The 14,271-nt window shown below is 42.3% G+C and overlaps 1 protein-coding gene across 3 annotated transcripts; it reads right to left on the bottom strand.

The window, feature by feature from the left end:
• Positions 1 to 455: 455 nt before the first annotated feature.
• On the bottom strand, positions 456 to 13,848 carry XB5902317.L (provisional ortholog of carboxylesterase 1C L homeolog). Of its 3 annotated transcripts, none has more exons than XM_041589760.1 (9): positions 13,512 to 13,848; positions 5,692 to 6,377; positions 4,846 to 4,953; positions 4,244 to 4,440; positions 3,290 to 3,492; positions 2,992 to 3,050; positions 2,690 to 2,857; positions 1,243 to 1,464; positions 456 to 1,163 (listed from the first exon to the last, which is right to left on the bottom strand). In XM_041589760.1, the coding sequence occupies exons 2-9, from the start codon at positions 6,371 to 6,373 to the stop codon at positions 1,021 to 1,023; spliced, it is 1,782 nt and encodes a 593-aa protein (XP_041445694.1). In that variant the 5' UTR covers positions 6,374 to 6,377; positions 13,512 to 13,848; the 3' UTR covers positions 456 to 1,020. The 3 variants fall into 3 exon arrangements, with proteins under 3 accessions (XP_041445694.1, XP_041445693.1, XP_041445695.1); XM_041589759.1 differs by lacking the exon at positions 13,512 to 13,848 and adding an exon at positions 9,776 to 9,890; XM_041589761.1 differs by lacking the exon at positions 13,512 to 13,848 and adding an exon at positions 8,184 to 8,607.
• Positions 13,849 to 14,271: the final 423 nt, after the last annotated feature.

The raw sequence follows: 14,271 nt of genomic DNA, 5'->3' as shown, positions 1-14,271 counted from the left end.
ATTGGCTGTTCAACATTCTCCCTTGGCTGTTAAATTTCTCAGCAGAGACACGCTCAGATTCGGGGAGATTAGTCGCCCAGCGACAAATCTCCTCTTCTTTGGGCGACTAATCTCCCTGAACTGCCTTCACACCAGCTAAAATCTAAATCACCGGCGGGATGGCACTCAAAGCAATTTTTTTTTTTCGGTCGCCTGAAATTGCCTAACAAGGAAACTTCGGAAAACGAAACGCTCCCGAGTGCCCTCCCGCTGACGATTTACATTTTAGCCGGCGGGCAGGCAGATTCGGGGAGATTAGTCGCCCGAAGAAGAGATTTGTCGCCAGGTGACTAATCTCCCCGAATCTGCCTGTGTGCCCTGACCCTAAAGGTAAGGCCTGTGAGGCAACTTCGGGCGACTATAGAAAACGCATCACCGCGTGTGCATTAGCGCAGGCGACTTTTCATTGTAGCCTATGGGAAAAAACACTGAGGCAGTTCGGGAGATAGTCGCTCAGAAGACGAGGCGATTAGTCGCCAGCCGACAAAATCTCCTTGTGTGAACTAACCCTTAGGGGTGAATGTAGACCAACTGGGCTCCATCATCTCAAAAGCAAACTAGTGATTACTCCAGAACTTTATGCTGGTCTTGTTGCTTATTCACGTGGGTCAGATGTTGGACGAATCCGCTTGTTAGGTGAGGTCGGCGCTTTTAGAACTGCTCCGAGCAGGAAAATGTTTATTCTGTAATTTTGTGTGAGTTTTGTTCTTCCTCCCCACTGAATTGGTTATTGTAAGACCAAAGGAGAACATGGTCCATGTTGAGCATCTTCCCTTTAAATTGATTTCTAAGAAGTTTTGTTTTGCCTTCGGAATTCTAACCGGCTCAGTAAAAAAATATATCGAGGCAATCGAAGTTCGTGGCTTTGCTCCACGACGATTGTGTTTCTGGTTGCTACTCCCTAAGGAGCATTTAAAGTCCAAGAAAGAAGTAGTAGCTGCACCCAAAGACCAATAGGTGACTGGTTCATGCCGTCCTCTCCTAGTTGACCCAGGCATATTGGAACATACCATTTCTGTGCCATAGGGAGCACTGGTTTGAGCGGTAGTCGCTCTCGACGCTCAGTGTTGTGGATAGTAATGCTGTTTTGTTGGGATACTCCGGCCAATTGTCTGGCATTTTTCCTAAAAAGGTAATAAAAAACGGTGAATAAGAAGAATTAGCATGTGGTCTTGCCATCAGTTTCTTTGCTCTAATTCTTACCTTCTTTTGCAAAGTAGAGGAAATATTTCCTCACCAGCCTCTGGAAAGCGCGGTCATTCTCTGTCGTCACCCCCAATGCCCAGTCCAGAGTTCCAAAAAATCCCAATGTATCCAACACATGAAAGGCAAACCAGCTAGGATATGGAAAGAAGTCATTGGGCATTGTTGGGGCGGAGGGAATGTAGGTGACGACATACCGATAAACCGGACTAGAAAGGGCAGCTGCAAATAAAAATAGTAATTTAGCGTTGCAATAGCTTGGCCCATTTATGAATACTGTTTAAATGGCAAGTAAAGTGTAAAATAGAATAAGGCTAGAAATGCTGTATTTTGTATACTAAACATAAACATGAACTTACTGCACCACAAGCCTAATCAAACAAATGATTTATGCTTTCAAAGTTGGCCACAGGGGGTCACCATCTTGTAACTTTGTTATACATCTCTGCAAGACCAAGACTGTGCACATGCTCAGTGTGGTCTGGGCTGCTTAGGGATCGTCATAAACAAAGCTGCTTGAGTTCTGCATGGCTGGGAAGTAAGGCGGGGGCTCCCCCTGCTGTTCATAAGTATGATTGTTTCCCTGCAGAGCAGTTAGGGACCGTCTGACAATTCCTATCCACAGCAGTAAATGAAGGGAGAATTTCACTGCATACAGTCAGGTTTCTTATAAAAACAGTACACATTTTTTAATTAAAGTATATTGGAGATAGGTTTCTTTTTCATTAAAGAAATGGGATTTTATTTTTTTGCCTTTACATGCCCTTTAAAGACCTGAAACAAATCCAGATTCAGGCTGAACAATGTGCTCCAATTCTTTAAAATCGTGACTTTTTGGCACATAAACTATGGAAGTTAAAAAACTTTGAGCTGCATGTCTGGTGTAAATGAAGGTTCAGGTTTGGTATTCAGCCGAATCTTTCAAGGAAGGATTCAGGATTCAGCCAAATCCCAAAATAGTGGACTCGATGATGCCCTACTCTGCACCTTTTTTTTTTTTCCCAGCATCAGAAACCAAAATTCACATGAAGAAATGGGTTCTTTGGAAACTGCTCAAATTACACGGGCCTCTATATATGTAACCTTTTTGTGGATGAAGGGGAAGATCTGAAATAAAATGAGGGATCACAAACTGAGGCTAAATTATTGCAGCTACATAAGTGCTGTCCAACTGTTCCCATGCAGTGGCGCATACATCATATTTGAGGTGATGATGATATAAAATAAAGTCTGTGGCACTCTTGAGCTGTTTGGGGTCATACCACCCTCTTGTAGAGTCATCAGCCTCCAGCCAGACTTTAGAATAACAAAATTCACTTTCATTGGAAAGTACGTTTTCAACTTGAAGGATTTCTGAGCTGAAGACTTATCACAATCGATACAGCCATAAAGCAATGAAACGGGCAGAAACCCAAGTTATGGGCACGGTAATGAGAATATGTTTTACCTGCAGCCTGCTCTGCCACCTCATTTTTAGGACAAGTTACTCTTACATCTGAGACCATGGTGGTGAAAGCCTTTTCTATACAGCGCTTGGGTTGGGCACAGTACTCTGAAGTAGGATACAAGGCCAGTGCATCTTTGGTCAGGCTTCCACCAAAGGTGTCCAGATGAGCTGTAGAAACACAACAGACCGTGAATGTGTTATTATGGTGGAGGCCAATTGGCAGAAGGATAGCCATGCTAATGCCTTGGAGGGGCTCCAGCAGGTCTTGCCATAATCTTTCTCAACCCCCAACAAAGTCTTACCTTTCACAAACCATTGGTAGTCCTCTTCAGACCATTGAGATAGATTGGCATATGGAGGTCTACAATGAGAAATAATCATAATGAAAGCATTAGATGAGCTGAGCAGTAGAACATTCTGGGCAAGGTTCTCTAAAAGAAGACCAGGAGGTCCTATCGAGAGAATAGCAATCCTGAGGCTTTCCCAGGTTGCCCAAATGGTTCCCACTGGAACTTCAGTTCTTTCAACCTCTAGCTACTCATCAACTGGATCTGGTTCATGACCGATGCAAATAAGAAGAAACACAAGAAGTTTCCTTACGCAAAATCAGTTTCTTGTAAGGTGGTGCCAATCACAAACGGCACATCACTGTAGCCTTTCATCTTGTTCTTCCATATTTCCAGGGGTGAAGCTGGCACCACGTACCCATCCACTACAGCCACCGGGCCAATCAGTTTGCCTTTCTGTGGAAGTTCACAAAGATCATCGGCTGCCCAGTCAGGGTATCCCTGCCAAGAGATGGACTGGAAATGGGAGAAAATATAAAATAAGTACAATATAAAGTACAATATAAAGTTTATATGCAAGAAAGGTCTAGTCTAATGGCCTTAAAATGGTAACAAATAGGGGGTGCATGTTCAATTGTTATTGAGTATGACCTTTATTTACACATGCTTTTCCTGTACCGTCAGCTCTGAACACACAATAAATGTGGAAAAACACACACACCTGAACCCTGCCCCTCTGTGTTTTTTTAATTTTGCTGTAGGTTAGGTGGAAACAACCAGGAACACTTCACATCTAATATGAATTTGCTAGCTGGTAGGCAAGACCTGATCATAAATGTAACCCCATCTTCTGCTTCCTCCATGTTCCTTTTGATTTTTAAGTAAGGGCACCACTACACTTCTGAAGAGAGGCTGGCTTCACTGCAGAGTTGGGTTGTAGGCCAACTGAAGCCAATTCTACTGGATGATGATTGTTTATTTACTTTACTCCCAAAATGGGAAGCAGTTTGCAACAGGAATGGTTTCCTACAAATCAAATTAATTTGCAGTTGCCCTTTAAGCAAGCATGACCACTCATTATTGATTCTGCTCAATAAAGCTCAAACTTATTCCCAACCCTATAAATGAAAAGGTTAGTGGGGTTCAGCCCACATGCAGGACAAAGAGTAGGCAAAGAGAAAACATCAAGTATGACAGCCATTTCCATGTATAAAGGAAGGTTTAATTTTCCTTTATTGTGTGGAAACATCATGGGGGTGGCTTATACCTGAAGGATTTTGTCCACACTCAGTTTGCGCAGGCACTGGGCGTCGGAGCAGCCTGTCTGCTTCAGGAAGACAAGGTTGTCCTTTTCCGCATCATCCATGGAAGCTGTGAACACTGCTGAGCCACTTATGTCAATCGCACGATGGAACAGACCATTTGCTAGTGGTGACACCATCATTGCCCAAACGGAGGTGCCACCTTGAAAGTAAGAATATATACGGTTCAAGTGAGTGGTGCCGGACTTTGCAATGGAGTGCAGTACATAAAGCAGGGGTTCTATTAGTCGGGACCCAAAAACAAGTCCCCAGGTGACCCTTGAAGAGGAAACAGGAGCTACAAACCACAAGGCTATATATAATAAAGTAATGTTGGTGTAAGAATAAGGATTGGAGCCAATATAATGTTGGATTGTTCTTGATTGCTTTGCTTGTGCGACACAGCAATGTTCCTAAAGCACTGATGACAATCTGACAATCTTCTAAGACAAGTATTTGCCTAATAATCATATTTCTGACCCTGGAGAGCATGCCCATTGGGATAGTTAGTATCTTAATCCAGACCAGATCTTGGTCTCTGCAAGTATCAGTTGTGCAATGTCATTACCTGAGCTTTGACCATAGATTGTCACCTTGTCAGGATCACCACCAAATCTCTCGATATTATTCTTCACCCAGTTCAGAGCAGCCACTTGGTCCATGAACCCGTAATTGCCTGGAAGGAAGAAGCAGAAGCCCAATGACTTGATGGACCTGTGTGCCCATCTGGCCGTATATCTGAATGGGCAGAATGCACTGAGCCAACTGCTGATGACCCCACATGCACTTGAATGTTAATTTTATTTAAGATCATCCGTGTTGCATGTGCTCCACTAAATCTCACTTGATGGGGCCCCCTTTCATAAACAAACCGATAATCATGCCCTTCAGCAATGACAGGATTGTAGGAGAAACACAAACGTGTCTGTCTATGGCACATCACTTGTGGATCTACAACTCCTGAATCCTGGAAGCTCTACTTCAACAAGAGCTAAAGAGTTCCATGTTGGCCAACAAAGTCACAAAGCGTGACTGTTGCCATCTTTTTCTGCTTCATGCCACCCCCTTCTCTTACTACCAACAACTGCAGCTCTTGAGGCACCAACATTAAGACCCCATAATGATAGTTCTTACAATATCTGCTTCTCAGTTCCTGGCCACTTGTCTGCCTAAAGACTTCTCTAGACCTGCCCTTCTTTACTGGAATTTCATTTCATATTCTGTCAGACTTTCACCCCTCTGTATTTTAAATTGGTCCTCTAAACTTTCCACTGATACACCAGTCCCTATCAGTTTCTTAAGCCTTCTCCATGTTTCTCAGCCCCGTGCGCTTGCAACAGTTGACAGAAGAGCAGTTGAGACTCGGAATTCAAGACTAAACCATCTATTAATGATTGACTTTCAGTTGTCTCACCAGAGGTGTTGGTGGAAGATCCCTCTCTCAGCAGGTGCAAAGCCATAAACCCAAAAGCATTCAGTCGATAGTTGAAGCTGACATGAACTGCTGACCCATGTTCTGCTAAATCTGAATTTGGGCTGTACCCAGGCTCAGAACCACTCAGCATGTGCAGGTAACCCCCATGAATCCAGACCATCACTGGAAGCTTGGCATCATGGTCAACCGACGTGGTCCAAACATTCACATATAAACAGTCTTCCGAGCCCATTACTTTGCCAGCTTTGCGCAAGGGCCGCACTTGGGCGCACATTGACTTAAACTCCGTGGCATCCAGTGTGTCGTTCCAGCAGGTGGGTTTCTTGGGTGGCATCCAGCGTAAATTCCCAGTTGGTGGGCTAGCGTAGGGGATCCCCTTAAAACTATAAACTTTGCCGCAGTGCCTGCCACGTACTTTCCCACACGATGTGACCACGTCTGCCAGTGTGCACGCCGAGTTCCCGGACAGATAGGCCAAACCTGCCACAAGGAAGCACAACACCACCACCATGAAGCACGCTATCGCCAGACTCTTATTGGCTGGTAAGGAGCAGGGCCTTTCCACTTCTTTCGTCCAGATTGTCTCATCTTCTTCTTCCTCGTCGGCGTCCACAAGGTGTTTATACTCAGCCGATGAGCCCCGCTCACTCTGTCGCCCCATTTGCCTGCGGCACAATAAAAAGACACATTACTGGACTGGCAGTCACCAATGGAAACAGCCCAATTTACAGTAGGTGAAAGTATGAAGCCCGTAGATATCGATATAGGAACAGTCTACACATTACTCCTGTTTTACAACGGACTTGGGAACTAATACATAACAAAGGGGCCAGATCCAATAACGTTGATTGGTTTTTGAGAGACTAAAGACATTTTGCCCCCTGTTAGCATCTCTCTTGAGTTCCAGTGTCTTTGCTCTGCTGAGATTGTGTCAGGGAGGGGAGTCTCCTATTAAGACCAATTGCAAAGTTGCTCCATAGGTGAACTTCCCCTTTAAAAAAATCCTTTGGAAGGTGTAAAACATGAGCTGGACAAGGAGTCGGGGTGTAAGAGATACCTGCTGTTTACATGTGGCGGAGCCCAAAATAGTCTCTGGTTACAGTGATGATTAATAACGTGGCACAAACTCTGCAGCAGATGGATTAGAGCTCTGGGTGTGCCGCAAGTTGCCCTTTGCTCTGCCAAGATAAGCCAATGATTATTGATTAATTAAATAAAATAAGCACAGGGTTAATCAACCACACATTACCCAAAGGGCCAGGGTCAATGCCCTTGATAAGGGAATGCTGGGATTTGTAGTCCAGAGTTATGTGGGAGGAGCAACACAGTTAAAGGGGTTGTTCACATTTAAATTATTATTCATTTTTTATTATTTATGGTTTTTGAGTTATTTCGTTTTTTATTCAGCAGCTCTTCAATTTGCATCTGGTAGCTAGGCTCCAAATGACCCTAGCAACCGTGCTGTTGCTTTTTAGGGTCATAGGAAAGAATGAGCTTTGTAACAATGGACCCTCTTATAGCTGCAAATGGCAAAGAAGAAATCATGGAGTACAAGAGAAATCAGCTGGAAAAGAGAATGTTAAAAAAAGGCAAAGGTGAGAAAATGCTTGAGAAATACAGAAACAAGGAGATCAGAGGGCTGACAAGTGCTGGGATGTGGGGGAGTTCATCTTAAATGAACTGTTGATGTAGAGAGGGATATTCTGAGACAATTTGCAATTGGTTTTCATTTGTTATTATTTGTGGTTTTTGAGTTCTTTAGCTTTTTATTCAGCAGCTCTCCAGTTTGCAATTTCAGCCATCTGGTTGCTAGGGTCCAAATTACCCTAGCAACCATGCCTTGATTTGAATAAGAGACTGGAATATGAATAGGAGAGGCCTGAATAGAATGATGAGTAATAAAAAGTAGCAAAAACTGCATTTTTATTTAAAAAAACCCATAGATAATAAAGAAAAAGTTGCTTAGAATTAGCCATTGTATAACAGACTACAATGAATTTAAGGGCAGAGACACTCAGATTCTGAGAGATTATTCAACCATAGACAATTCTCCTCTGCTTTGGGGGCGACTAATCTCCCCGAACTGCCTCCCGCTGGCTAGAATGGAAATCACCGGCGGGATGGCAATTGGTGCTCTTTGTATTCCGGAGTCGCCCGAAGTTGCCTCACGAGGAAACTTTAGGCGACTTTAGAAAACGAAGCTCTCCGAGTGCCACCCCACAGGCTAGAGTCCTGCGGGGAACCAATTTCTAAGACCCGAGCCCACAAATTTACCCACTTTGATTCGCTACCTGACCCGCAACGGCCTTATCCGCAAACAGACCCGCAACTCGTGACCACTATCAAACAGGAAGTGATGTCATTAAAAGTGGGTGGGACAGAAACAAGTTTTGTACAATTTTAAAAGAAGTAAAATATAATATAAGAAATTTAGATGAAACCTGCAACCCGACCTGTGGCTTTACCCGCACCTGAAAACCCTCAATTCATTCCGCAGGGTGACCGATTTTTTTGCTGCTTTTGTTTTTTTCTTTAATCAACACTGACTTGTCCTTTAGTTATGGCCGAACTCAGAAATCCGGCACCGGCGCCGTTCCAGCAGGGGGTCAAGTTGCTGAACATCATCGTTGTCTTTGTATTTGCTCCGTCGTACAGTCATATTGTCTCTGTGATGTGTGTCGGCTTCCCCGGCTACAACAGCAACAAACTGCAGTGCTGGGGGCTTCCCATGCCGATCCTACGTCACACTCACATAGCAACAGTTGTTATGAAACTCTACCCCATGACAATATCCCATCCAACAACAATGACTTTCCATGGTATCTGAGAGCAAGAGATTTCAAAAACCCTGGAAATGTCAGTTGAGTTTATATACACAGGTAAGTACACAATGAAATGTAATTGCACTCAGCAACAACTGTAACACTGTAGTTCAACTACAACAACCAATGCCCTTTAGTGTGGCTTAAGCAGCAAAGCAGGGTTGTTCCCCTTTAAATTAACTGTTAGTATGATGTAGAGAGGGATATTCTGAGACAATTTGTCTTCATTTTTTATTATTTGTGGTTTTTTAATATTTAGCTTTTTATTCAGCAGCTCTTCATTTTGCAATCTCAGCACTCTGGTTGCTAGGGTCCAAATTACCCTAGCAACCAGGCATTGATTTGAACAAGAGACTGGAATATGAATAGGAGAGACCTGAATAGAAAGAGGAGTAATAAAAAGTAGTAATAACAATAAATTTGTAGCCTTACAGAGCATTTGTTTTTGAGATGGGGTCAGTGACCCCATTTGAAAGCTTTAAAGAGTCAGAAGAAGGCAAATAATTCAAAAAGTATAAAAAATTAAGACCAGTTGAAAAGTTGCTTCGAATTAGCCATTCTATAACATACAGGTATAGGGTATATATATAATATATATAGGAGAGGATATAGGATATATATATATATATATATATATATATATATATATATATATATATACAGTATATAGGAGAGGGTATAGGGTATATATATATATACACACAAATGCAGGGTGGCAGCACTCCAAGGATTTTGCAACAAGATAAGGTGTCAAATAAAGCAGGTATGTATGTAGGAAGTTGCAGAAAAGAGTTTTTTGTCCCAAAGAGCTGACAGTCTAAGTGGGTGGATAATATACAGACATCATTTGTTGGGTAAATGTGGGCCTTGAGTGCCAGGACTTTATGTTCCAATATGATCAGTCATTTCTGGGAGCGCACTCAGTAAATCCAGTGAAACCTCCGTTTTTCATCCCCTGATTTGAAGTTTCCCCTATTATGTTTAATACATTTTACTGGATTTTACATCATTTTTTTTCTGGTCCCCTGAAAAACGTAAATGGGGGTTTTACTGTAATTATTTCTATATGAGCAGTGTAAATAGTGTAATTAGTGCAATAAGTGAGAATTAATGGAGGATATGAGAGTCTGAGTGTGTTTGTCGCTTCTCTCCTGGGAAAACAGGATCATCCCAAGTAAATCCCACTCTGTCTCTGCTCCCGGCCCAACACAATCCCTCCCAGAACCGACTCGTTTACTCACTTGTCCTTCGCCATGTCTCACTGCTGACAATCTCTTCCCCCTCCCTGTGCCCCGAGAGATGGAACGGCCCAACCTGTTCTCCGTCTCTGTGACTGTGATTGTGTCACGTTCTGCACAGCCGGTTCTACCTGCCCACACCCCCGACCCTTCCCCTACTGGTTGTCACTGCAACTCTTATATGTCCGTCTGTCTGTCTCAGTCCTGCTGTCACTGCAACTCTTATATGTCCGTCTGTCTGTCTCAGTCCTGCTGTCACTGCAACTCTTATATGTCCGTCTGTCTGTCTCAGTCCTGCTGTCACTGCAACTCTTATATGTCCGTCTGTCTGTCTCAGTCCTGCTGTCACTGCAACTCTTATATGTCCGTCTGTCGGGCCCAGTAATATCTAGTTAAGCCCAGCACCGTTTCCATGGCATACCTCCCAACTGTCCCTTTTTTGGAGGGACAGTCCCTCTTTTGACAGCTCAACCCGCAGTCCCTCATTTGTACTGGAAAGTCCCTCTTTTCTCTGCACTGAACAGCCACAAAAAGAAACAAAGTTTCTCACTTAATTGGCTTTTAGCAGAGAGCCCAGAACAGCTAACAGGTGCAAATAAGATACTTTGTAACAATTTTGAGACACAAAAACACAGTTTAGATAAGGAGAAATATTTTCAAACTTTCATAACCGGCCAAATTTTGTAAAACAAACATGGTAATTAGGGGTGTGGGCACAGAAAGGGGTGTGGTCAAAAAATTGCTGCGCTACATGCGGAAAAAATTTTTTTGTCCCTCTTTTTACTTCTAAAATGTTGGGAGGTATGCCATGGTTATGGAGAAAAAAAATCCTGGCTCTTCATTATTTATTTTTTATCATTTTTTAATTATTTGCCTTTTTCTTTCCAGCTTTCAAATGGGGGTCACTGACCCCATCATAAAAAACAAATGGTCTGTAAGGCTACACATTTATTGTTATTGTTACTTTTTATTCCTCATCTTTCTATTCAGGCCTCTCCTATTCATATTCCGGTCTCTTATTCAAATCAGCGCATGGTTGCTAGGGGAATTTGGACCCTAGCAACCAGATGGCTGAAACTGCAAACTGCTGAATAAAAAGCTAAATAACTAAAAAAACACCAATAATAAAAAATGAAAACCAATTGCAAATTGTCTCAGAATATCCCTCTCTACATCATAGGAAAAGTCCATTTAGGTCAGAGACACACGTGGAGATTCGGAGAGATTTAGACGCCCAGCGACAACTCGACTCTTCTTCAGGCGACTAATCTCCCCGAACTGCTTTCATTGCGGCTAGAATGTAAATCGCCGGCGGGATGGCACTGGGAAGCGCTTTGATTTCCGAAGTCGTCTGAAGTTGCCTCACATGGAAACTGTGTGCGACTTCGGAAAGGCGAAGCGCTTCCCAGCGCCATCCCGCCGGCGATTTACATTCTAGCCGCAATGAAAGCAGTTCGGGGAGATTAGTCGCCCTAATAAGAAACGGTTTGTCGCCGGGTAGAACAACAAGTAATTTCCATAGGTCAGAGGTTCATAGCAGCGTATAGGGTGGGGGAAGGGCAGGCTAAATACCTGCTGGTACTGGGGGTGGATTTATGGCAACAGCTGCTCATACAGAGGCTCCTATCACAGGTTATTGACTTCTGTATGGGGCCTAGGGTTGTCACCTTTTCTGGAACAAAATACCGGCCTTCCTATATATTTATCTTTATTCCCTATTAATAACATTGGGATCACTGACCTTCCTAAATATTTATCTTTGTTCCCTATTAATAACATTGGGATCACTGACCTTCCTATATATTTATCTTTATTCCCTATTAATAACATTGGGATCACTGACCTTCCTAAATATTTATCTTTGTTCCCTATTAATAACATTGGGATCACTGACCTTCCTAAATATTTATCTTTATTCCCTATTAATAACATTGGGATCACTGACCTTCCTATATATTTATCTTTATTCCCTATTAATAACATTGGGATCACTGACCTTCCTATATATTTATCTTTATTCCCTATTAATAACATTGGGATCACTGACCTTCCTAAATATTTATCTTTGTTCCCTATTAATAACATTGGGATCACTGACCTTCCTATATATTTATCTTTATTCCCTATTAATAACATTGGGATCACTGACCTTCCTATATATTTATCTTTATTCCCTATTAATAACATTGGGATCACTGACCTTCCTATATATTTATCTTTATTCCCTATTAATAACATTGGGATCACTGACCTTCCTAAATATTTATCTTTGTTCCCTATTAATAACATTGGGATCACTGACCTTCCTATATATTTATCTTTATTCCCTATTAATAACATTGGGATCACTGACCTTCCTATATATTTATCTTTATTCCCTATTAATAACATTGGGATCACTGACCTTCCTATATATTTATCTTTATTCCCTATTAATAACATTGGGATCACTGACCTTCCTATATATTTATCTTTATTTCCTATTAATAACATTGGGATCAACCATCATTTTTACCGGCCAGGTGGCAACTCTACTCCTGAGCCCCCCCTGCAACCGCATGGTCTGTTCCTCTGCAGTTACCCCCCCCCCCCCCCGTGTTCCACCAAGCTCCAATGGGAAATGCCACATTATGTAAGGAGGCTTCTGATTGGAGAAGATTCCTGCATAGTAAATGAGCCCACTGGCTTCCAGCATTTAAGAGCCCAGCAGCTCTGAAATAATCAATTAAAGAATAATTGTTATTTGTGTTATAAATAGTGTCTGGATGTGGAGCCTTTAATAATGGTGGAGGCAGGTTTTGCTCTTGTAAAGCAGAAAATCAAAGTGAATTTTATTTATTTACATTTGTCATGAAAAACCGGCCCCACCACATTCACATTGGGCGGGAGCCGCAGAGGGAAACCAAGTGATAAAAACATTTGAATTGAATCCAAAACTCCGAATAGGGTTTGTTTGGCCTCTATAACCCCTCCCACTCTGTTATTTAAAGGGACAGTGCCCTGTGTAATAGGTGGAAGAGGAAACAAAAGCCCCAAAGAGCATAAACATAATTTTATCCTCATGCTGTGAGCTGTAGTTTAGCAACATCAGGGATCAGGGTTGTATGTTTAAAGGGATGGTTCACCTTTAAGGTAACTTTTAGTATGTGATAGAATGGCCAATTTTAAGCAACTTTTCAATTGGTCTTCATTATTTATTTTTTATAGGTTTATAATTATTTGCCTTTTTGTTCTGAGTCTTTGCAGCTTTCAAATGGGGGTCACTGACCCCATCTAAAAATCAAATGCTCTGTAAGGCTACACGTTTATCGTTATTGCTAATTTTTATTACTCATCTTTCTATTCAGGCCTCTCCTATTCATATTCCAGTCTCTTATTCAAATCAATGCATGGTTGCTAGGGGAATTTGGACCATAGCAACCAGATGGCTGAAATTGCAAACTTAAGAGCTGCTGAATAAAAAGCTAAATAACACAAAAACCTTCAATAATAAAAAATGAAAACCAATTGCAAATTGTCTCAGAATATCCCTCTCTACATCATACTAAGAGTTAATTTAAAGGTGAACAACCTCTTTAAACCAATATCGCAGCATAAAACTGCAGCCTCGGCTCTCCAGGGTTTGCAGCCCAATTAAAGTGCAAAGGAATCCGCCAATGAAAATGCAAGCACCAAGCATGGGGGGTCCTTGATGCCTATACAAATAAAAACAAATGTTTGCACCCCCCCGGCCACTTACCCCAAAATCTGGCAGCAGAGCTGTGGGTGTTAATGGAAGACTTTTCTTATTGGTTGATGCACATGACTTTCCTGTTTACCTAATTCCAGCCCACCCAGTTTTTCTACACTAAATACAAATTGTAATTAAATTGATTCTTTATATTTATTGAGATTTTCTTTTCCTGGCCATCTTCCCCCGGCAACCAAAATAACCACTCCCCCTTATTTGTCTGGAAGCCTATAAGCCCCTCCCCTTCTGGCTCCCCTCCATCCAATTAGAAATCAGAGCATTGGGAAGGAAACCCTTGATCCCTGCGATTAATGATTTGCTCTTATCCACATTCTCCATCAGCAGCAGAAACAGTAAATCCCAACCATGAGCAGAACGACAGCAGAGTGAGTGTAACTGAATAACCAAACTGGGCCTCAATCTCCAGCCCAGTGACCCCCAACTCATGAGTAACATGTTGCTCCCCAACCTCTTGGATGTTGCTCCCAGTGGCCTCAGAGCAGGTGATTATTTTTCAATTCCAGGCTTGGAGGCAAGTTTTGGTTGAATAATAACCAGGTGAACTAGGGATGCACCGCATCCAGGATTCGGCCTTTTTCAGCAGGATTCGGTCGAATCCTTGTGCCTGGCTGAACTGAATCAGAATATGTAAATTAGGGGCGGGTAGGGGGAATCACATGACTTTTCATCACAAAAAAAATATTTTTTGCTTTCTTGCCCCTAATTTGCATATGCAAATTAGGATTTGGTTCGGTATTCGGCCGAATCT

Source organism: Xenopus laevis, chromosome 4L (genome assembly GCF_017654675.1).
Source record: "Xenopus laevis strain J_2021 chromosome 4L, Xenopus_laevis_v10.1, whole genome shotgun sequence".
Lineage (NCBI taxonomy): Eukaryota > Metazoa > Chordata > Amphibia > Anura > Pipidae > Xenopus > Xenopus laevis.
The sequence above is the reverse complement of the archived record's forward strand: the minus strand, read 5'-3'. Positions and strand labels throughout refer to the sequence as shown.

What these genes read in the sequence shown, in the direction of transcription:
- XB5902317.L (XM_041589759.1), bottom strand. An exon ending in GTGTGGACAAAATCCTTCAG is followed by an intron (nt 3,493 to 4,243) that starts GTATAAGCCACC and finishes TCCCATTTCCAG; the next exon opens with TCCATCTCTTGGCAGGGATA. An exon ending in CTACCAATGGTTTGTGAAAG is followed by an intron (nt 2,858 to 2,991) that starts GTAAGACTTTGT and finishes GTGTTTCTACAG; the next exon opens with CTCATCTGGACACCTTTGGT.